The sequence below is a fragment of the Heloderma suspectum genome, chromosome 12, assembly GCF_057233095.1.
Source record: "Heloderma suspectum isolate Gila_16-S chromosome 12, 16-S_ref, whole genome shotgun sequence".
Classification (NCBI taxonomy): Eukaryota; Metazoa; Chordata; class Lepidosauria; order Squamata; family Helodermatidae; genus Heloderma; species Heloderma suspectum.
In genome coordinates, this window is record NC_139469.1 from 29,684,421 (window position 1) to 29,708,615 (window position 24,195).

Below are 24,195 nucleotides of genomic sequence, written 5' to 3' on the forward strand. Positions count from 1 at the left end.
GAGAGTTCTCTTGCACTCAAATGCAGCACATGCACATGCATACACACACAGAGACAGACAGACAGACAGACAGACAGACAGACAGACACACCAGTTTCTAGTATAGATGTTGTGGTTTCTTTGAGCCCTGGCCTTGGAACGTTTGCGTTAATCCTCAGGTTTTGGAGTAACAATAACCCCTTCAGTCTAATCACGGGTGTATGTACTTGGAATTGTTTCAACTGACTAAGCTAAAATTGTAAATCTCAAGTTGCTATGTTTCTGTCTGTTCTTGGGGCAGCTTGAGGTTAGATGTGCCATTGACATTTTGCCTGAAGGGAAATTCAAGTGTATTTGGAAGTCCCTCCTCCGGCAAGACATCTGAAGAATGTTGAGGAAAACCAAGCAGGTTTCACGAAGAGGAGTGAAAAATCTCACAGGGTTTATGCACATCATTAGCTGGGTTAGTCCAGTTTCATGCCCGATATATATTGTCATAATGGGATTTTAATGGTGGAGTTTGCCGCATGTCTGGGGGATCCAGAATCGCCAGGAGGTCTATTTTAAATACTGCTCAGATGGATTGATGCTGCTAATGGGAGATGCAGCATGAGAGAATGTGCTGTTTTTGGAAATGCTGGAACCGTAATGCGTGGGCATGGTAGTGTCACCCTTGCATCCTTTCCGGGCGTGAACATTTCGTGCAGTTTTGATCAGGGATAGGGTGTTGGTGGTGGCGACTTTTCTACAACAATGGCAGATACCTGAAATGGCATGCAAGTTGTTCACCAAGCTTTGAAAGAGAAATTAATGTAAAGTAAAATCCTTCTATGTTTTGAAGTTCATGGTTTTACTTCATCCTCACCCCCAGTGTCTGTTGCCTGTGACAGGAAATTAAGTTCATGAATGTTCATAAATGTTGTTATGACAAACTTGTATATATATATTCACCTACAATATGATTAATTAGGTATTCCATATTGTGGTAGAAAATTTAAAAGAAAAGAAAAACAGCCCAGAGCATTCTTAACATTCTGTTTTACAAAAGATCATTAATTTTAATTTTCAGATGACATAATGAAATTAATTGCTTTCATGTTGTTGGAGCAGAATGTATCTAAATCCTATTATGAGGGTAGAAGCTGTAAGTGTATACTGTGAACGTGACTCTTTGAAATGCAGACTATGGTACGATTCACACTTCTATTTTAATTTAATTTATTTTTAATTTAATAAAATAACTGTGTACAGTAGTTAAAACATACAACCAATATAAAAACACATTTCTCTAAGATAAAATCCATTTACAAGAGGCAGGATACCCTCTATATAGGGTTTAACCATTCCAATTGGTCATAATAATGCAGTGACAAAGAGTTCTTTATAAGCATGACTAATGGGCTCCATATTTCATTAAGAGGTTAAAATACATTTGAGGATTTGCAGAATTGCAGAATTGCATCGATTTAACTAATAAAAGAATATCCCACAATTTTTCCAGCAGTTATTGTAATGAAGGTATCTCCTTAAATTCCCAGAAACAAGCATAAATCAGTCTAGCAAACACTAGCACATTTAATACCACCAAATACTTCTTTCTAGGGGCTTTATCTGGTGTAAAATTAAGAAGACAAACAAGAGGATATCTTTAGAGAGCAATCCAATGGCCTCTAGACATTCTCTGAGGGGCCATAAGATATTTGGGATCCCCATAGCAGACAGATCTATGACCTCAGGGGGAAGAGACATATGACAAAGGATGGATGGTTTGATATCAGAGGCCTCTGTCATTTGGTTGTTTATCAAGTAGGATTGTGTCCTAACATTGGTAAAGAATGATATTGCTTGGATAATCGTTTTCCAGTATGCTTGAGTGCTGCAACACATCCACCATATGCCGAAAAATCTGCTCCATGGTTTTCCCAGTAGTAACGTATGGCTGCGAAAGCTGGACTATAAGGAAGGCTGAGCGCCGAAGAATTGATGCTTTCGAACTGTGGTGCTGGAGAAGACTCTTACGAGTCCCTTGGACTGCAAGGAGGTCAAATCAGTCAATCCTAAAGGAAATCAACCCTGACTGTTCATTGGAAGGACAGATACTGAAGCTGAAGCTCAAATATTTTGGCCACCAAACACGAAGAGAAAACTCCCTGGAAAAGACCCTGATGCTTGGAAAGATTGAAGGCAAAAGGAGAAGGGGACGGCAGAGGATGAGATGGCTAGAGAGCATCACCAATGCAATGAACTTGAACTTGAGCATGCTCCAGGAGAGAGCGGAGGATAGGAAGGCCTGGCGTGCTGTGGTCCACGGGGTCACGAAGAGTCAGACATGACTTAACGACTGAACAACAACAACCAACAGTTACTATTTCCAAATGTCTAGAACCTGTCTAATATCAAAGGTGTTGTCATTGCATTGCCATTTTATACAGTTCTCTCTCAACATTCAGCGCAGAGTAGGGATGTTAGAGAAATCCGAGGCGGATCCAAATGATTTTGGATTTCTATGAATTCAACTGAATGATTGCACAGCCGACTAGCATCTTCCACGTGACATTGATTCTGAGGACTTGCGGACCATTTTTGTTTCTTTTCCTTTCCAGAACTGCATGCAAATTTAGTTGTATGAAAATATGGATTTTACTGGAAAATACACTAATATATATGCCATTAAAACACACACACAATGTTTGATATACAGTACTGTGCAAAAGTCTTAGGCCACCATTAGATTTGTTGTTTTAACAATGGTATGATGACCATATATAATTATTTCTCAGTCTCTTCATTAGAATACAACCAGAAAATACAGGAAATTTGTATGCAGAATTCAACAATAGAAAAAAAATCAGAAGAAACAGCTTCCATAGACTAAAGTGGCAAGTATTTAGTGTGACCTCCCCTTACACTAGATTAACAGCAGGCGCCTGGCCAGGAATGGTCTTCGTGGAAGGGTAGCAGCCAAGAAACCACTTTTGTGAACGGGAACAGGGTGAAAAAGCTAAGATATGCTAAAGCCCACAAAGATTGGAATGAGGATCAGTGGAAAAGAGTATTATGGAGTGATGAATCCAAGTTTGAAATTTTTGGGTCCAATCGTAGACAATATGTGAAAAGAAGAGTTGGGAGAGATGGACAAATGAGTGCTTGTGGCCTTCAGTGAAACATGGTGGAGGGGGGTCTGTCCTGGTTTGGGGCTGCATTTCTGCCAGTGGTGTTGGCAATCTTGTCCATATTGAATTTGATGGGATCATGAATGCTGAAAAGTACAGACAAGTTTTAATTCATCATGCCATTCCTTCTGGAAAGTGCCTGATTGGGAATGATTTCATTTTTCAGCATGATAATGATCCTAAGCACACTGCTAATGCAGTGAAATCATATTTAGCGAGGAAAACAGCTGATGAAACACTGACAGTCATGGACTGGCCTCCACAGAGTCCAGACCTGAATATTATAGAGGCAGTATGGGATCACCTGGACAGAGAAAGAATTAAAAGACAACCTACATCTAAAGAAGAACTCTGGGAAGTGCTGTAAGAAGCCTGGTATAATATACCAGAAGATTACTTCAGAAAACTTCAGGACAGTCTCCCCAAATGTGTTCAAGATGTGCTTAGAGCCAAGGGAGGTCACATGAAATACTGACTTTTGCCTGTACGTATTTCCTGTATTTTCTGTTTGTATCTTAATACAGAGACCAAAAAATAATTATGGATGGTCATTAAAACTTTGCTAAAACAACAAAGCTGCTGGTGGCCTAAGACTTTTGCACAGACTGTATCTCTGATCTCTCTTTAGCCTCCGCTGTGTAGCAGTGTTTTTGTGTGTGCTCTGCTCACTGATTGTATGCTGAGCTAAGAAAAATCTGGAAAATGTTATGTTCCAGTGGAAGTTATGTAAATTGTGGCAGACTTTGGGGGTAATGTTTTTTTTTGGGGGGGGGGTATGATTCCATTAATAAGAGGGTGATGGAATGAAAGATGCCTGAGAATCCACAAAATATGCACAGAATGAATTAAACAAAATCCATACATCCCTAGCTCAGAGTAAACTGACTTCCACATTCAAAAAGTCCAAACTTTTGATATAATTTCCCCGTGTAGATTCTTTCCCCACACTGATAATATTTTCAATCTGCAGTATTACTGTGTATTCTCCTTCTCCTTCTTCCTTTTCTTTTCTAACTCAAACCACAGTACAACAAACCTAAACAAAATCATAAAGTATTCATCAGATAATTTAAAATAAATTGGGTTCCATCCTAAATACTGCAAGTAGACTTCCATTCTTGGATCAGGGCTTTCCCACCACCCTTTCCTGCTGTAGCTCTCTGATCCGCTTGAAAAGCCAGTCCTGAGGGTTTGGGAATACCCCCCACACATCTTGTGGAATCAGAAGTGCCTTCCACCCATGCAGGAGTGTGAGTGCCTTTGGATCCAAGCCACTGGACATTAAAAAAATCATAATCACAGAGCAAATGAGCCATGATTGTGGGGTGTACATCAAATTTCAGTCAAGGACAGATACAAAAAGCAGGCAGAATGGTTTTCACTTGGCTGAGAAAAAGGAAAAGATGAAGGAAATAGTGGGATTTCTAGGCTGTTTAGAGAGGGTCTCATATGTTCCTTGGGTGTCCAGGTGTCCTACTTTACAGAGGGCAGTCCTTTTTTTTGAAGAGCTGCCAATAGGGATGCTGGAGAAATTTGAGATGGATTAAAATGAGCTTGGGTTTCTAAGAATCCGACCTGCGGAATCCTCTGCAGAGAGACCCCTTCAGGCCATGCGGAGTCCATGGACTTTCGGATGATTGTTTTACTTTCCCAAAATTTACGCATATAAATCCATAGAAAAATACGTACGTTTCTGCTGAGGAAATGTTGCATGAAATGGGGGGCAATATGCTAAATGTTACATACTGAGGTAAATTATGTAAACATGTAAACACTTACATAATTATTTCCATATTTTTCCGCATGACGAGGAAAAAAATGGCATCTGTCATTGGGCAGACGACAGAATGAAAGGCGCCTGACACTCCATGAAACACAAACGGCGTGGATTTTACACAGTCCGTACATCCCTAGCTACCAGTTGCGAGCGGAGATGGGTCAAAGAAGACTCAGACAACAAAGTTTGGGTTGAAAATTGGGCCACATTTATTGAAAATACCTGCAAAGGGGTACCTAGGACAGGCACCTGACTGTGTCAGTGACTAGCTGGCACTTCTTGGGTGAAAACACACCCAGTATGAGGGGTGGCGGTGATCTCGCCACCCCTTCGGACTGCCCCTTCTGGGGGAGGTAGATCTTCCCCTGTCTCCCCCTCCCGGTGCCGCACAACACCTGGGTGAGTGAGGAGGGTTGGTCTCCCAGGCAACCCTTACCCCCCCGCTGAGCCACACAACCCGTTCGGGGGGCCTCAGACATCACCTGTCACCATAAGGTGCCTCTGCATACACTGCACACCATCTCTGTCTCTTTCTGCTTTTGCCTGTCCTAGCCGCCAACTAAGACGTGACCTATGAGAGATTGGGCCTGATTTGCCTAAAGGGCTCACTCTACCCCAATAACAGTGTGAAGTAGGCAAAAAAACTTACAGTAGAAGGCCATTTGAACTGTGAGCCAAAAATTCCTACTTAGCTCCCAAAAGGGCAACCGGTCATAAACCCACACTGCTTAAGGGAAGGTGGGAGGGAGCCGCGTGAGCGAGAGAGGTAGGTTGGGAGGGGAGCAGAGCTTAAGGAGACTCTGCCTACCCCTCGCTGTTTGGTGTGCCACTGGGGGCACCCAATGGCAAGCCACCACATCCCCTCTCCCCACCTGCCTGCAATGCCCCCCCCCCCCGTAGTGGCCAGACAAGCTGCCGCCGGGGTTAGGGCATTTGGCAGTGCTTTATTTGAAAGTACAATCGATTTTAAGGGCTGACGAGTCCAAGTTCAATTTCAAGATAAAGAACCATAACTAGTAGGCTGAGCAGGGGCCTTAGAGTTGCCCATCAACAGTTAGCATCTGGACTCGTTTGTGGGGCCACCTGTCCTCCATGTGAGCCACCATTTTAATGCAAGATGGGGGCTCTAGTTTTCGTATATCTAACATTGCACACATCATTTGCTGTAAAGCGCCATTTCAGCAACGTTAGAGGCCTTAGCAGGCAGCTGTGTGGTGCTCCCAGATCACTCATAGAGCCCTCCAGGTGTCAGGGATGAGTCCAAGTGCCTTGAGATGTGTGACAGCTCCAATTCTGAATCAGAGTTGGAACAGCTAGATCAGACCCCAAGGGAGAGACCCCCCTAGTGAGCCAAGATGCTGGGACAGATTGCTCTGAAGACCTTGACAAACAGATGGCCCAGGCTGAGTCCCTGCCCCCTCCCTCCACCATGAGAACTCAAGTTTCCAAGAAGGAGGAGGAAGAGCAGCATGACCTGAGAGATGCTAGGGCACGTCACAAAGCAATGCAGGAAAAGTTAGGGGCAGGGCTCAGACAGTCTGCTAGGATAGCCACTCTTGGAAGCCAACATAGGAGGGAGTCACTCTAAGGGAGAGGCATCACTGCAAAGCAAGTCTGGACATGAGGTTCACGCCCAAACTGTCGGCAATGTCACTACCCTCCGGTTGGTCTCTTCTAATTCGAGATCACAGATTAGTTGTTTAGGAGCCTGAGGCACTCTGAGAGCTTCTTGGAATCTGCATTTTTAGGGAGGCTAGTCTCTAGCAAATAAAGTCCTGTTAGCCTGAAGCTTTGTCTCATTGCGTTGTTGATTGCAAAGGGGAAGGACAACCCATTTCTGACACTGAGAGCGGTAGCGGTAGCTCCTTGAGCGCCCGCTAACCTCAGACTCGAGTAAGTCCATCCAGCCTTGAATGACACACAGGTCACTTGGTCGGTCTTCCCCATTCTAGCAAGAGGGATTCCATTTCTATTTAAACTGTAGATATTAATTCAAAATGTGCATCTATACAGATAAATTAGCATATGCCAATGTTATGCAAATCAGTGTCCATTTTTGTCCTCTGTTTTGCTGATGCATTTCTTCTGTTCTGGCAATGTGTAAGTGGCTACCCTAGTTGGCACAGCCCCTGGGAAGGCTTGATTCCTAGGTCCTCGTTGACCTAAGCACCTGAAAGGATGAGGTTCAAAGCAGAGTCTCCCCATCTACCTCATTGGACAGGGAGGAATATATAGAAGAAGGTACTGCTTCCCATATTCTAGTCTCAGCTTTTTTTCTTTTCTTTTTTTTTTAACTGACCAGTTCTTCCTTTCCTATTCAAACACTCATGTTACTGGAACACTGAACTGCACTTTTATTTCCTGAGGCAAAAGAAATCAAGTGCAAGAATGATGCTGGTAGTCTGATTAATTCTCCCCCCCCCCCCAATTCTTTTAGCAGACGGACGATGCAGCACAGACTGATGGCCAGCAACAGACACAATCTTCTGAAAACACAGAAAACAAATCACAGCCGAAACGGCTGCATGTCTCAAATATACCCTTCAGATTCCGGGATCCAGATCTCAGACAAATGTTTGGGGTAAGCTCTGGTGTTCTTATGACAAGTCTTAAGGTGTGTGTATGTGTGTGTGTGTGTGTGTGTGTGTGTGTTTGGTAGGAAAATTCTATTCAGATTATTTCCTCACATTACTAAGTACTGGCTGAACATTATCAATTCCTTATACTGGTGTCAAACTGGATGCACAATTCTGTGCATCTCACCTTTTCCTGTTGCACCGGTTTTGTAACTTCTCCATGGGGCATCAAGCAAATGTTTTTATTAGCTGAGGGTACAGATGGCAGAGAATTCTGCCACGGACTCCATTGAGGCTGGATTCTTTTGAATCCGGCTTCCAGATACCATGACGGAATGGTCCACCTACCTCCGCCTCCTGCCAGACCTGCATGGAGCCGGATTCTCCTCGCCGGCCGGCTCCGTACAGCAAGCGATACAGCCGCCATTGCCATGCCATATCGCTGAGCACTCACTGCAGGAAGTGTTCTGGATGCAAAAGATGTCTGCTACGCCATTTGCGTCCCTGTTTTTCTACGCGACAGGCTATGCAAATATCTACGTAAATACAAATGCGTAGCCTTTCACATGAAAAAAACAGGGATGCAAATAGTGTAGCAGACACCATTTGCGTCCGGATCCCTTCCTGCAGTGAGTGCTCAGCAATATGGTATGGCAACGGCGGCCGTATCGCTTGCTGTACAGAGCCGGCTGGCAGCGCTGCGGAGTTGCCACGAAGCAGAGCCGGATGGTGAAGATTCCGAGGGGTGGAACAGATTGCCTCCCCCCTGCTGCGTACCCCCCCCCCAGACTGGCAGGGAGGGGATTCATACATCCCTAGCTGATGGACTGAGACAGTTTAAACTTCTTTTTAGATTTCTTTCAGGGAATTACAGATCTCAGCATCTCAAAGAGAGAGAGAGAAAGTCTTGTAGCATGTTAAATACTAACACATTTATTACACCATAAGCTTTCACGCACTAGTGTCCACTTCTTCAAATGCATGAAATGGATTCTAGTACATGAAAGCTTGGGGAATAATACGTTTGTTACTCTTTAACATGCTACAAGACTTTGTGGTTGTTTTTGCCATGACAGGGTAAGTCTACAATCTTACAGCCTTGGGCAATTCTACGCTTACCTGGGAGTAAGCCCCACTGAACTCAGTGGGGCTTGTTTCAGTCAGAGTAGCCATGAATCAGATTGTGCTGTAACTCAGCGACTCCTCTGGAAGTTGTTACAGTGTCTCAGAGGTCTAGTTTGCAAAGTCCAATACTGCTGAACACAGAAAACAAAGTGCTGGAACCCCATAAGCTGGCATAGATCAGGTTTCTTGAAGCTTGAAGTCTTGTTGTAGATGTAGAGCCAACTATGTGATGTGGTTGCAAAAAAGGCAAATGCTATTTGGGGCTGCATTAATAGAAGCAAAGCTTCCAAATCCTGGGAAATACTAGTTCCCTCTACTCAGCACTGGTTAGCACTCATCTGGAGTACTGTGTCCAGTTCTGGGCACCACACTTGAAGAAGGATGCAGACAAACTGGAGAGGGTTCAGAGGAGGGCAATGAAGATGATCAGGGGACTGGAAACAAAGCCCTATGAGGAGAGACTGACAGGGCTTGTCTAGCCTTGAGAAGAGAAGACTGAGGGGAGACAGGATAGCACTCTTCAAGTACTTGAAAGGTTGTCACAGAGAGGAAGGCCAGGGTCTCTTCTCTGTCATCCCAGAGTGCAGGACACAGAAGAATGGGCTCAAGTTACAGGAAGCCAGATTCTGGCTGAACATCAGGAAAAACTTCCTGACTGTTAGAGCAACATGACAATGGAATCAATTACCTAGGGAGGTGCTGGACTCCACACACTGGAGGCATTCAAGATGAGTCTGGACAGCCATCTGTCAGGGATGCTCTGACTTGGATTCCTGCATTCAGCAGGGGGTTGGACTCGATGGCCTTCTAGGCCCCTTCCAACCCTACTAATCTATGATTCTATGATTCTATGGCCAATGGGAATGATTATGAAAGGAGGATGCAGGAGCAATATCCAAATGTAGAGATGAAATGCTGGGATCAGGAGCAGTAGACCTTGTGCTAGCAACTTCTTTGTTTACTGCATTTTAATCCCAGATTTATTGTCTCCCAAAGTGGCTCACATCAATAAAAAGAGAGAGACAACTCCCTAGGGATGTACGAACCCCACTCACCCAAGTCCGCTGGGGGGTCCACAGTGGGGAGGTGATCCATTCCTCCCTTCGGAATCCTCTCTGGCCGGCTCCACTCCAAGGCATGTCTGCGGAGCTGCCGGCCGGGTCCGTCCGCTGCTGGACTTCCGTCCGCTGCCAGTCTGCGGACACAAATGGAGTCCGGCATAGCAGATGCTATTTGCATCCTTGCTCTTTTCCATGATAGACTACATAAATCTTTACGTAGCCTATCACGGCAAAGAGCAGGGATGCAAATGGTGTAGCGGACACCATTTGCATCCCTGTCCCTTCGCGCGATAGGCTACATAAAGATTTACGTAGCCTATGACAAGAAAGAGCAGGGACGCAAATGGCATCCGCTACGCCAGACACCATTCGCATCCACAAACCAGCAGGGGATGGCAGCAGGGTGAGCGGAAAGATTCGGACCTGGCCAGTGGCAGGTAGGATCTGGCCAGCGCGAACTTCGCGGGGTGGTGGAGGTGAGTGGTCCATTCCGCCACGGACTCCGGGGGGCCAGGTTCTTTAGAATTTGGCCTCATTGGAGTCTGTAGCAGAATTCTCCACCATTCCTACAAGACACACAAGGGAAAGGGAGGAAAAAGGAAGAGGAGGGAGAGCAGGTTTTCAGGGCCAGAACAAGGTGGCGAGTTATAAGCTAAAGGTACTGGAGCCTGATCTTCCCTTGCTGGTGTCCTTGCTTCAATAGCAGTTGGTGGCCCTTGTTCCTCTGGCTGACAGATGGGGCCAAAGGATTCTTTCTTTTTGCTTCTTCTGTCCCAGGTCCACAGGCCATTGGAGTTGACTGTTCCTTTGGGCAGGAAGTGAACTCCCTGTAACTGCCCCTTCTCTGGCTGATGGATGGATCAGGTTGGCCTGATGTTAGGCCTGGGAAGCAGGGGTTGCAGCCTCAAAGAATTCCTTGATCCCCTAGCTGGTGGCAGAAGCTGGGCTGTGCTTCCTTCCTGTTCTCCAATCCAAGGGTAACTGTCAATTGGAGCTAAGAGTTCTTTCTGGCAGGGAGGAGAAAGCAAACTTCCTGCCAGTACTTCTTCTCTGGCTGATAGGTGAGCCATTGTGTTCTCCCTCTTGATGCTAAAGGGAGCAATACTCAGGCTAACTTACTGAGTTGCTGGTATGCCTGCGTCCATCTGGAAGCAGAGAGGAATGGTATGGCGGCCTCCCTCACTGATGAGTTGCCCTTATCAAGGGAGTCCAACAGATAATGTAACTATATAGCAGGCTGTGGCATTGGATTGGTTCTCTGGGCTCACATGGCAATTTTGGCCTGTAGACTTTTGACTCAAATTGACTGCAGTTCCCACATGTTAGCTGCTAGCCTGGTGGCAAGTGGTGTAAGGCAGAGGTGAGCAGAAGACCTCCAGATGTTTTGGACTTCAAGCCCCAGAAGCCCATGCCAGCATGACTAATGATCAGGAATGCTGGGACCTGAAGTTGGTTGACAGTTGGTTGACAATGAGCCTTTCTGAAGAAACAAGGATGCTGTGCACCCATCTCTGGTGATCACCAGGAAAACATGTCCTGGTTGGCTTGCAGTTTCACCTTTGAAGAGCCTGCCACAACATTGCTGGTATTAGGACCTATTGCACTGCCCTTTGCAGAAATTATAGATCTTATTGTGAGGCAACAGAACATAAGCAGAGTGTAGGGATGTGCAAATCCTCCCCCATCTGAGCCCTCCAGATGCCTGCCTAGCCTCTAGCCCTGCTCACCAGTCCCCAGACTGCGCTTGAGCCCATCCCACACTCGGCAAAGCACCCAGCACTCACCTCAGTGGCCTTATCAAGCTCCATGGTTGCCTTCTCTTTTTTTTTTTTTAGAAATAAAATGGCGATCGCAAAATGCACACATCCGTGAACGCACAAAATGCGCATTTGGGGGCATACGCAAATATGTGAATTTTGTGATCGCCATTTTATTTCTCAAAGACATGGCAACCACAAAGCTCAATGAGGCCACCGAGATGAGAGCAGGCTGTTCGCTGAGCATGGGCAGGGGGCGAGCAGGGGCAGAGGCTCTGAGAGTAGGGCTTGGGGGTGTGGGCAGAGGGGGTTCTGCCACATTCCTGGACAAAATTGGGTGTCCATGCCATCCCTACTCTAGTGTTGTGCTGAACCCCGTCAACCATTTTGCAAAACTCCCCCCACCCAGTGCAAAAGGGGTAGGGTGTATTTTTTTGGTGGTGGTGAGGAGAATGTTGGTGTGTGTTGTTTGTTTTGTTTTTTCCCCATGGGGCAGGAGTTTATCTACCATGACCTTACCTTTAAAACAAAGAAAAATCCACTATGAAGTAGCCAGTGATGTTGTTTCTTCTGTTGTTTAAAGAGTTGCCCTTTAAGTCCCCTGCCCTTGCTTGGAATGCCTATGGGAGGATATACCTTCATGATGTCCTCTCATGGACTGGCCTGGTGGCTAGGGATGGCGGAGAATTCCACCATGGATTTCAGTGAGGCCAAATGCACTGGCATTCAGCCCCCCGAAATCTGTGGCGGAATGGCCTGCCCCCCCTGCACCCCTGTGGATTCCCCCCGGGACAAGGCTTACCTGGGGCGGATGTTCCAGATGGCGGCGGCTCCAGCGGTGGCTCCGGCGGCAGCTGGTCTTTTGACCAGCTGCCGCGGCCGCCATTTGCATCCTGGTCTTTGCCGTCTCAGGCTACGTAAGTATTAACGTAGCCAATCACGGCAAGCCAAGCCAAGCCAAAAAAACACAAAAACGGTGTACGCAAATGGTGGCGGCTATGGCGGCCGCCATTTGCATTCCCTATTTTTTGCCGTTTTAGTCTACGTAAATATTTACGTAGGCTGTTACGGCAAAAAAAAGGAGAATGCAAATAGCGTAGTGGGCGCTATTTGCAATCCTTTTTTTATCGCCGTTTTAGCCTACGTAAATATTTACGTAAGCTATTACGGTGAAAAAAAGGAACGCAAATAGCGCCCACTATGCTATTTGCGTTCCCCTTTTTTTCACCGTAATAGCCTACGTAAATATTTACGTAGGCTAAAACGGCGAGAAATAGGGAACGCAAATGGTGGCCGCCTTAGCCACCGCCATTTCTGTACGCCATTTTTTTTTGCCCAGCCATGATAGGCTACGTAAAGACTTACGTAGCCTATCATGGCTTCCTGGCTGGATGCAAATGGCAGCCGCTACGACGGCCGCCATTTGTGTCCGCACCAGCATCCATGGCCGGAACTCCAGCTGCGGACGGCCCTGGCCAGCTGCTCCGTGGAGCCACTGCGCAGCAGAGCCGGCAGGGCAGGATTCCGAGGGGAGGACCAGATCACTCTAGGGGTGTCAGAGAATTTCTCGCTGAAACTTCGGGGGGCCGAGTGCCAACGTATTCGGCCCCCCGAAGTAGTTTCAGGGAGAAATTCTCTGCACCCCCCCCCCCCCGGATGGGACTTACCTTTCCCGAATGTTGCTCCCGGTGGCGGGTTGCAGTGGTGGTTCGGCAGGGCTTTGACAGGGGCAGGGGCAGCAGCCGGTCTTTTGACCGGCTGCCGCCGCTGCCACCATTCCAAGAAAAGTAAAACAAACAAAAACGCCCCTATGATAGGCTACATGACGATTAACGTAGCCTATCACGGCTAGATTTGCAAAGTCAGCCGTGATAGGCTACGTAAATCGTCACGTAGCCTATCACGGGTGATCTAAAAAAAAAAAAAAGCGCGTACAGCTAATGGCGGCCCCCATAGGGAGCCGCCATTCACGTTCCTTATTTGGTCGCTGTAGTCTACATAAAGATTACGTAGACTACGGTGAAAATAAGGGCAACGCTATTTGCGTTCCTACGCCGGCCCGTGATAGGTACGTAAATATTTACGAAGCCTATCACAAACAACGCCATTTGCGTTTCCTTTTTTCCCCACTGTGATAGGCTATGTTAATACTTATGTAGCCTCTCACGGCAAAACAGAGGGGCGCAAATGGTGGCCACTATGCCATTAGCGCCCCTTTGTTTTGCCGTGATAGGCTACGTAAATATTTACGTAGTCTATCATGGCTAGGGATGTATGAAAGTCATTTACCTTTTACGAAATTTGATTCACGGTGGGGAGGAGGCGCTCTGTCCCTCCCCCCGTGATTCCGGCCGGCCGGGTCTGCAAATGGCAGCGGCCATAGCCACCGCCGTTTGCGTCCCTGCAGTCAGCCGTGATAGGCTATGTAAATGTTTACATAGCCTATCACGGCTGAGTTAAAAAAAAATAACAACAACCACGCATACGCAAATGCGTACACAATGCGTACACAAACACATAAGGAATTTGTGTTCCTTATTTTGGCATGTCTAGTCTACGTAAACATTTACGTAGACTACAGCGAAAATAAGGGGAACGCAAATAGCGTAGACACTATGCTATTTGCATTCCCCTTATTTTCGCCATAGTCTACGTAAATGTTTACGTAGACTAGACGTGCCAAAATAAGGAACGCAAATGGCGGCGCCCATGGGCGCCACCATTTGCGTACGTGCGGTTGTTTTTGTTTTTTTTACTCAGCCGTGATTAGGGATGGCGGAGAATTTCTCCCCGAATCTTCGGGGGGCCGAGCGCCAACGCATTTGGTCCCCCGAAATCGGTGGTGAAATTCTCCGCCACCCCCCCGCCACCCTCCCGGGATGGGACTTAGGTTTGGCGAATGTCCCTCCCGGCGGCGGGTCCTGGCGGCGGGTCCCGGCAGCGGTTCATCGGCCTTTCGGTGGGGGCGGGGGCGGCAGCCGATCTTCCGACAGGCTGCCACCGCCGCCATTACACAGTAAAGTGTAAAAAAACCCAAAACCACGTGATAGGCTACGTAACGATTAACGTAGCTTATCACGGCTAGATTTCCAAAGTCAGCCATGATAGGCTACGTAAATCTTTACGTAACCTATCACGGGTGACTTTGAAAGAAAAAAAAAAGCATGTACGCAAAAGCGTACGCATTTGCGTTCCTTATTTGGTCCCGGTAGTCTACATAAAGATTTAATCATTACGTAACCTATCACGGTTTTTTGTGGGTTTTTTATTACACTTTTTGTTTCGTGGCCGGGGGGACGGGGCGCTTCTCCCCGGCCTGAATTTCGGCCGAGCGAGGCGGGGCGCCTCTCTCCCAGCCTGAATTTCAGCCGGGTGCGGTGGGACGTCTCCCCCCCTCGCCTGAACTTCGGGGGGAGAAGCAAAGCGCCTCCCCCCCACCGTGAAGCACCCCTGCGAAAAGGTAAGTGACTTTTGTACATCCCTAGCCGTGATAGGCTATGTAAACATTTACGTAGCCTATCACGGTATTATTTAAAAATCTAGCCTTGATCGGCTACGTAAATCATTTTTATGTACATTTTTTTAAAAAAAAACCTTGGAAATGGTGCTGGTGGCAGCTGGTCGGAAGACCAGCTGCCGCAGCTGCTGCTGCCGCACCACTGCCGAACCACCACCAGGGCTGCCCCCGGCAGGGAGATTCACCCAAGGTAACTCCTGTCCCGGGGGGGTGGGGGGGCAGACCGTTTTGCCACCAATTTTGGGGGGGCGAATGCGCTGGCATTCAGCCTCCATGAGATTCGTGGCGAAATTCTCTGACATCCCTAATCACAGCGGGAAAAAAAGGGAATGCAAATGGCAGCTGCCATAGCCGCCATTTGCGTTCACTGGTTTTTTTTTGTGATAGGCTACGTAAATACTTACGTAGCCTATCACGGCTAATGCAGGGCTGCCATTTGCTATGCAGAGTGGACAGCAGCAGGTAGGTGCTCCATTCCGGGCCCATTTCGACAGGGTGGGGGGGTGGGAGGCTTTGTTCCACCATGGATTTCGGGGGGCCAAATGCACTGGCATTCGGCCTCACCAGGATCCGTGGCAGAATTCTCCGCCATGCCTACTTAGGAGTGCCGTGTTGTGACATGATGTGACATCACTCCCAAGGCATTCCAGCAAGCGCAGCCTCCGTGAATCTGCTTTGCACTAGGGATGTCAGAGAATTCTGCCACGTACCTTGGTGAGGCCGAATGCCAGTGCATTCAGCCCCCTGAACTCCGTGGCAGAATGGCCTGCCACCCCCCACCCCCCAGATCCCCCCTGGGATGAGACTTACTTGGGGCAGATGTTCCGGACGGTGGTGGCTCCAGCAGCGGTGGCGACAGCGGCTGGTCTTCCGAACGGCTGCCGCCACCGCCATTTGCAGTCTGTTTCCCCCCCCCCAATTCGTGATAGGCTACATAAAGACTTGCGTAGCCTATCACGTCTGGTTTTTTTTTAAAAAAAAACAATGCATACACAAATGGCGGCGGCTACGGCTGCCGCCATTTGCATTCCTTATTTTTGGCTGTCTTACTCTATGTAAATATTTACGTAGACTAAGACGGCGAAAATAAAGGGGAATGCAAATAGTGCCCGCTACGCTGTTTGCATTCCCCCTTATTTTTGCCATCTTAGTCTACGTAAAAATTTACGTAGACTAAGACGGCCAAAAATAAGGAACGCAAATGGCGGCGGCCGTAGCCACCGCCATTTGCGTATGCGTATGCGTTTTTGTTTTTTGTTTTAACCCAGACGTGATAGACATGCGTAGCCTACACGGCTGAATACAGGGACACAAACGGCGGTGGCTATGGCAGCCACCATTTGTGTCCCTGCTAGCCAGCGGCCGGATGTTGGTGGAGCCGGCTGGTGGCCCTGTGGAATCCCCGCGGAGCGGAGCCAGCCAGCGAGGATTCCGGGGGGAGGCGCAGAGCACCTCCCCCCAGCGAGGGGTCCAGGGGGAGGGACGGAGCGCCTCCCCCCCAGCGGAACCCGGTGGAGCCAGGTAAGTGGGGTTTCGTACACCCCTACTTTGCACTGCTGTGAGCAATCCAAGGCTTTTCTTTTTATGTTAAAAAAACAAGGGGAAAATATCCCACTTGTACAGTTAAACAAGGTAAGTGGGAAGCATGCCCCCCTGAAATATCTGCGAAATGTCTTTCCTTCCCCATGATATGGGGGGATTGTTTCTCTCCCCCCCCCACTTAAGGATGCTGCAGAAATTCAAGATGGACTGAAATGAGCTCGGATTTCTAAGAATCCGACCTGCAGAATCGGCTGCAGAGAGAAGCCTGCAGGCCCCGTGGAGTCTGTGGAGTTTCAGATTTATTTATTTTTTACTTTCCTGAAATTTACACATATAAATTCATAGGAAAATAATAAGTTTCTGCTGAGGAAACATTGAATGACATGGTGGGCAATATGCTAAATGTTACATATCAAGGTAAATTATGTAAGTACTTATGTAAATACTTAAGGAATTATCTACGTATTTGCCTGCATGATAAAAAAAATAACATTCGCATCCATCTGTGGGCAGATGATGGAACAAAAGGCACCTGGCAATCTGCCTGTCAAGGGCTCCTTGGAGGCCTCTCTCAGTCTAATCCAGTAGCCAAGTCCAGACACAGACAAAGGGATTCTTTTCAAAGCTTTATTCCTCTTTTACAACTTAACAACTCTACTGTTAGCAACTAGATCTGAGCAGCAGAGTACCTATGCCCTACGTTGGAACAGTTGGTCCCCGTTTGAAAGGGAATCACTGGCAGACCCCTGAACTTAAGGGCTAGGGAGAGTCCCTCCCGTTTTCCCTTGGATCCTCTGGGTGCAGCCATTGTTTGCACGCCAACCGGGCACTACACCTCCGTTCTGCGCCCTCCATTTGGCGCCGCTCTCTGCGTCGGCGTCACGAGTCCATCAAGTCTGCTTCCCGCGCTCTGTCACTCCCTGGACTGCTATCTAAGCTAGGAATGCTGGTGGGAGGAATCTCCGTCAGCTGTTGGCCCTGGGAAAGAGGAGCGTGCTCCTCTCCCACGAGCGACTGCTCTTCCTCAGAATCAGAACTACTCTGGGATTCTATAGGCTCAGCGTCCACCCTGACACCGCAAAAAACACCTGGAATGGATTTTACACAGTCCGTACATCCCTACCCCCAATGAATGGTCAAAAAGGAAATGTTCAAAAAATGTCAGGCCAGCTTTAGAATATTAGACAAGGCTCGTGGACTATTTTGCAATGGGGCAGTCATGCCCTTAGCACGAGTCTCCCCATTCGCTTGAAGGGGACATGCATTTCTATGTGCACTAAACTGTGTGTGGGTGTACCTTTACTTGAAGTGAATAGAGACCACTCCTTTAGCTGCAGGTTAGCATGCAATTTTGTTCCTATGATACACGATCCTGTAAAACTGGGAAATCTTCATGTGGTACAAGTTTAAATGTGCCTAATTATATTTTTAAAAAATGCTCATGTGACTTTTTTTTGTTTCTTTGCAGCAATTTGGTAAAATCTTAGATGTTGAAATTATTTTTAATGAGCGAGGCTCAAAGGTAAGCATTTGAATACACCTGTGGAAATGTTTAATTTGTTTAAAGCATTCACTACAAATAAGAGGAAGCTACTGCACTACTGTAATAAACCCTTCTTAAGTATCCACTTTTTTTTTTGTCAATTTCCCGAACAGCATGAAATTCATTGGCCTAATTTTGAATCCTTTAAAGGGGGATAATTTTAACGACGATAAACTGTCACTAGTTAAATGGGAATATTGCGTTCTGCTTTTAAATATAATCAAGTGTTGTCTGCTGATTTTCTCTCCCAACCCTGATAATTGCCTTACTGATTTTGTGAAATTAGTTCAAGCTTGCATGGGGGGAAAAAAAAAAAAAGATCATTAGAATAGGTATATATTCCATTCTTGAAATGGAAGCAGGTAATATAATCTAATATCCTCTGGAGTAATTACTTGATCAAGTGTGATTGTTCCCGATTATGAAAGTGCAGATGTTTCCCTGGTTAGTTAAAACTTTAGAATTCAATGTGTTTTAGTAGTCCTTGAACAAACTAAGAGATTGAGGCTGCAATATTAAACCTGCTTACCTGGGACTAAGCCCCAACTAATTCAGTAAGATTTACTTTTGAGTTGGACTGTATAGGTTACACTACACCAGCCTCCCCCAACCACGTGATCATCAGTTATTTCAGACTACAATGCCCATCAGTCCCAGGCAGCAAAACTAATGGTGATGGATTGTGGGAGTTGTAGTCCAAAACATCTAGAGGGCACCAGGTTGGTGAAGGCTGTTAGAAAACCCAACTGATCTCTCTTGAAACGTACACAACTCAAATTGTGGGGGTCTCTAAGAGATGGTTCACACCTGGCTTGGACAGGCTAGGTTGTCCATCTGGTGGGGCACAGGAGCAAGGTTTGGGCTCACTCACTTGCCCTTGTTCACCATTCATATAATCTGTAATGAGAACTGGGGCCTACTTTGGAGCCTGCAAATGAGGCCTACCCATGGGATCTACACAGTTCTCATTACAGGTTAACTGCTTAGGGCTGGACAAATTTGTCAGTGTTCTGTTCCAGATCTTAAGTTCCAATTTTAAGTTGGGTTTGTCTTGAACTTTGAGAATTTATTTTTTAACTTCACATGAAAATTAGTACACATTTGTGTGTGCATATTCCTAATCCATTCATTTTTGTGCACAATTTAACCTAATATACACATTTTTGTGGGCATTTTTTACCATTGGTTTTCATAATATATGCATTTTTGAATGCATTTTTTGATTGGAGATCTCCATTGCAAAATTCAGAGCATGAACTTTGAAGGGTAACTGAAGGGTTCATGTATTGGTTCGAAAGTGTGAAAACTGAACAAATGTCTCCTCCATCCCTAATCAACATGGTGGTGGATGGGACAAGAGCTTACCCCTGGACCCTGCCACTCAGATAATCTAGCAGCCCACGTCTTGTGTGAACTTTATTTCAGCACTATAGGAGAGAAAAAACAGTCATGCTTAGATGACTGGCAGCTGAACATGGTCCTTTGGGTACCAGAAGCCGTTCCCTCTTCATGTTCATCTCAGGCTTTGCCCAAGTTAGGGATGTCGCAGGTGCCTGACTGGGTCTGGGAATTTGTCAGCCTCCCCCCACTCGCGACCCCCGGGCTGCACTCGCTGAGATGCTCCTTGTTCGCCCCCCACTCGTGCCTGCTCACGCTCTCCAGGACTTGCCACGATCCCGTTTGATGAGCACCCGCCATTTTTGTGCCTTTGATTTCTACGTAAAACAGGAAGTTAAAAAAAATGTGTATATTTAAACATGCACAGTTTGGAGCTGGGAAAGCTAAATAAGCACAATATTAGAGTGAAAATGGTGGGCGCTCACCGAATGGGATCGCGGTGAGCCCGGGGAACTCGCCGAGTTCGTGGGTGGCCTGAGCACAAGTCCGGGGTGTGTGTGAGCAGGGGCGCTGCTTTGGCGAGTGCCCAGAGAAACCGAGCTAGGGTGAGTTCTTACATCCCTAGTCCAAATAATTGACTGCTCTTGCCCTAGTAGAAGAGGAACCCTGTGGTGACTGGGGAAATTTTAGAGCACACAGGATATGTCACCCTGGTTTTGGTGCCAGAGTTCATGTTCCAGTCCCAAAGTCCCAGAAGAATTCTAGTCCACTTTCACTACTTTAAGGCAGTGAATCATTTACCAACATTACAGAAATGCAATGGCTTCTCTTCAGATTATGCTGCTCTGCACGGGAGGTCACCTCCTTTCTTTTGACATTATACAAATGTGTATCATTCCTCTCTTCTGGTAATATAATTTTATGGGGGTGGGGAAATTAAAAATATGTCATGTTATTTCAAAAGGTTGGACTCTATTTATGTACATATTGTGAATGTGCTTGTCTGATTATTTTTTTAATAATGGAAATGTCAAGTTTTTTTCTGGGTGTAGCAACTGGGAAGCTTAAAGCTGTTGGAACATGCCATTTAAAATGGTGGTAAAAAGAGCTCATGGGTGGCCCTCCAGATGGTTTGACCTAGAACTCCCATCATCCCTGAACATTGGCTAAGCTGGCTAGGGCAAATGGGAGTTGTAAGCTCAAACATCAGGAGGGCCACAAGTTGCTCACCCCTGAGCTAATTGGTAAGAATTGCTTAAAGTGGTATACTAAATACATATTGGTATGAAGAGTCATGCAGGGGTCTCCTGACTTTGGGTCAGTGGACACAGTGGGCATCAAGAGACACAAAACACTTATTTCCCAGAAAGTCACAGTAAGACTAAAACAAAAGGAACATGCCCAAGAACCTAAGTGCAAGGCAAAGATGGGGGCTGAGCTCCAAAACACAAAAGTATACTTTTGAACCCAAATAAAGATGGTGCTGGAAATGCTTTGCAGCACGCCAGCCCCCAGTTTAAAAAGAAAGGAGCGGCAGTGACCCTGGTGGGCACATTGGTGCCCATGGAGGCCAAGGGTTCCATGTTGGAGAACCCCATTACTATATTGGGGTAGTAATGCAATTTTGTTTCATATGGTGGATTTGGTCTCCACCAAATTTGGAGCCCCACATATCATTTGGCATATGGGCACACAAGTGTACACAATTCTTGCAGATATGGCTGCATGATTCATTTCATTTCAGGCAGCAGATCTGGGAGCATGCTAAAAGTTGGCTCTGCTTTGCGGCAAATCCCACACGGCGAGGAGCATGGCAAGTCCTGGGGTAGTCCTTCTGTGCTGGCTGTAAAGAGAGAGACAGTCAAAGTCCCCACCCTACCTCCCAAGGGAACTAGCGGAACACAGGCTTTGTTGGATCTAGATGTTTGTCAGCCTTACTCCTTCCAAGCTAGGGAGGAGGCAACATTGTCTGGCAAGGCAAAGATGAAGCAGAGGTCTGTGACAAGAAGAAAAACTTGGGCAATAGTATACTGAAAGGGAAGGGCCATAGCTCAGTGGTACAGAAAATGCAGAAGGTCTCAGGTTCAATCCTTGGTATCTCCAGGTAGGTCTGCTGGGGAAAACCCCTCTGAGACCCTGGAGATCTCAGCCAATGCTGAACTAGATGGATCAACAATGTTGTAGTGGAGTCAGAGCTCAGAGGGTCAAAGGACCCGAACTACTACCGCTTCTGCTTCTTCTTCCACTTCCTCTTCCTCTTCCTCTTCTTCTTCTGGATGCTGACTTCATCTGCCACCCCCTTCAGGCTTACCTGTTCTCTCTGCACTTGACTGCAATCCTCACAGTAGCTGGGAGGGGAAATGGATTTTCCCAGTAACAATATATTGTTGTGAGCTATGCCTGTTGCAATGCAAAGTATTTTGGGATGACTTGGTATTGAATGGACAGTTAAGACCCATTTGCTTTCCAAGAGACCTACTCCAAGTGCGGATGAAACGGCTAGAACTGGTTTGTTGATATGGATCAATACAGCTGCCTGCATTTTTGGGCTCTCTTCAGGGTAGTGGCTATGGGAGATGTTATGATGAGCACCTGCACTTTGAAATTTACTACTATGCCACTGCAGATGAATGACCTGATTTGGTACCAAGCAGCTTCCTATGCTCCCTTTGTTGTTGAAACGAATGAGCAAACCTGGTCTAGTCCATGGATGCTAAGGCCAGTTGGACTACCTTGTAGTTCCCTTCTTTGAGCAGAGGAGGTAGTGGCACATAGCTTGAATCCTCTATCCCTGACATCCCTTAGACCACTTCAGTTTCCAGGATGGACTCAGGTCCTGAGAATGTGTCACTGACGTGTGACAGACTAATAAATGAATTATGGTCCTAGAAGGATTAATCTGAGTTAAGACAACAAGGCTCTGGAATTTCCTCAAATGGAATAGCTGAGCCGTCGGGAAGAATGACAATATAGACTGGAGCTAGGTCTATCTAGCTCATTGTACCAGACACTTGAGGTACACCTTAACAACCTTGTGGTCAATGTGGCTCCATCCTTTGAAGTGTGGGGGCCCCAGTCCTGTACCCACTAGGGGGCCATTCCTGTTTACCTTAGCAGTAGGGATGTACGAAAGTCACTTACCTGTTCACAGATTATGTTGATGGTGGGGGGGAGGCGTTCCGTCCCTCCCCCCAGAATCCTTGCTGGGGGGGAGGTGCTCCATGCCTCCCCCCCGGAATCCTGGCCAGCTGGCTCCGCTCCACAGGGATTCTGCGGAGCCGCCGGCCGGCTCCGCCAGCAGCCGGACATCTGGCCGCTGGCTAGCAGGGACGCAAATGGCAGTAGCTGTAGCCGCCGCCATTTGCATCCCTGCAGTCAGCCATGATAGGCTACGTGAATGTTTACGTAGCCTATCACGTCTGACTTTTTTTAAAAAACAACAACGCGCGTACGCAAATGGTGGCGGCCGTAGCCGCCGCCATTTGCGTACGCGCAGATTTTTTTTTAAAGTCAGACGTGATAGGCTACGTAAACATTTACATAGCCTATCACGTTTTTTTTTTAAAAAAACCTGCCGTGATAGGCTACATAAATCTTTACGTAGCCTATCACATCTTTTTTTTTTTAACTGGAAATGGCGGCGGCAGCGGCCGGTCAGAAGACCGGCCACCGCCGCCACTGCCGCACCGCCGCCAGAGCCGCCGCCAGAGCCGCTGCCACCTGGAAGGTCCACCCCAGGTAAGTCTCATCCCGGGGGAGCCGGGGGGGCAGGCTGTTCTGCCACCGATTTCAGGGGGCCGAATGCACTGGCATTCGGCCTCCCCGAGATCCGTGGCAGAATTCTCTGACATCCCTACTTAGCAGCATCAAGCACCCACAGATTACATTCCTTCTGAAAAATATTTAAGCCACATAGGGTGCATTGGAGAAATTTATGCTGTGGCCCTTTCCCACACCAGCATCACAGAAGTTGAGCAATACTGGCATGGGAAGGCACTAATATCCAAGCATCATTTCTTTTGGGTCAATAAATGTATAAACTACCCCCCCCCCCTTGTTTGTTTGTGGGGGGAACTGAGGACTGATAAGCTCCCTTTGTTAAGTCCCATACATTTCTGGCTGCCTATATTGATAGCCAGACATGTCAGGATGACATATATGTATGTTAATTATATATGGGTGTGTGTTAATTATACATGGGTGTATACATTCCATACTAATGAGTAGAGTATCTAATCCAGATGTGCCTGGGAAGTGATGCTTGTTTATCTTAAAGCTACAGGTGGCTGTGCTGAGAACCAAGTGCTGTTAGTCTATGCTGGGAATGAATGCTAGGGGTCGCTTGCTGCTGTCATGCTGCCTAATTGCTCACATGTATGATATCAAACCCATTGTACCCCATGGCTCTGGGTTCAGAGAATCTGTTTGATCCAATCACTGTGTATGCCTGTGTGCTATAAGTTACACAATAAAGTGTTCCTTGTAAGTAAACCTGGGTCTGATCTTGGCACCTCTAAATTAAGAGGTTGAAGACCACAGCTGGGGCAGTACACTTCCCCACCAACTCCCCCTAAATATTGTGGGGAAAACAAACAAACAAACAAACAAACAAACTCAGCCATATGCTTTAGCCCAGAGCTAATTCCTTCTACCTGTGCAGATGAAATGTCTGCAGGAACTAAGAACACTGAGACATGTAGCTCTTGAAGAGTGCTTGTCACATAGGGTGGCACACACCTTTCCCTCGCTCCCTCTCTCTGAAATGACAAGTCCCCGATTTTCTTCTATAAGCATTTTCTCACTTTCT

The 24,195-nt window shown here is 46.9% G+C and overlaps 1 protein-coding gene across 1 annotated transcript in view; it reads left to right on the forward strand.

Moving 5' to 3' along the window:
* RBFOX1 (RNA binding fox-1 homolog 1) overlaps nucleotides 1–24,195 on the forward strand; it is a 379,715-nt gene that overhangs the window by 105,757 nt on the left and 249,763 nt on the right. Inside the window, exons 5-6 of the mRNA XM_084817880.1 lie at nucleotides 7,367–7,510; nucleotides 17,976–18,029. Of these exons, the coding sequence (XP_084674006.1) occupies nucleotides 7,367–7,510; nucleotides 17,976–18,029 (198 nt within the window). The remainder of the gene's footprint in view (nucleotides 1–7,366; nucleotides 7,511–17,975; nucleotides 18,030–24,195) is intronic.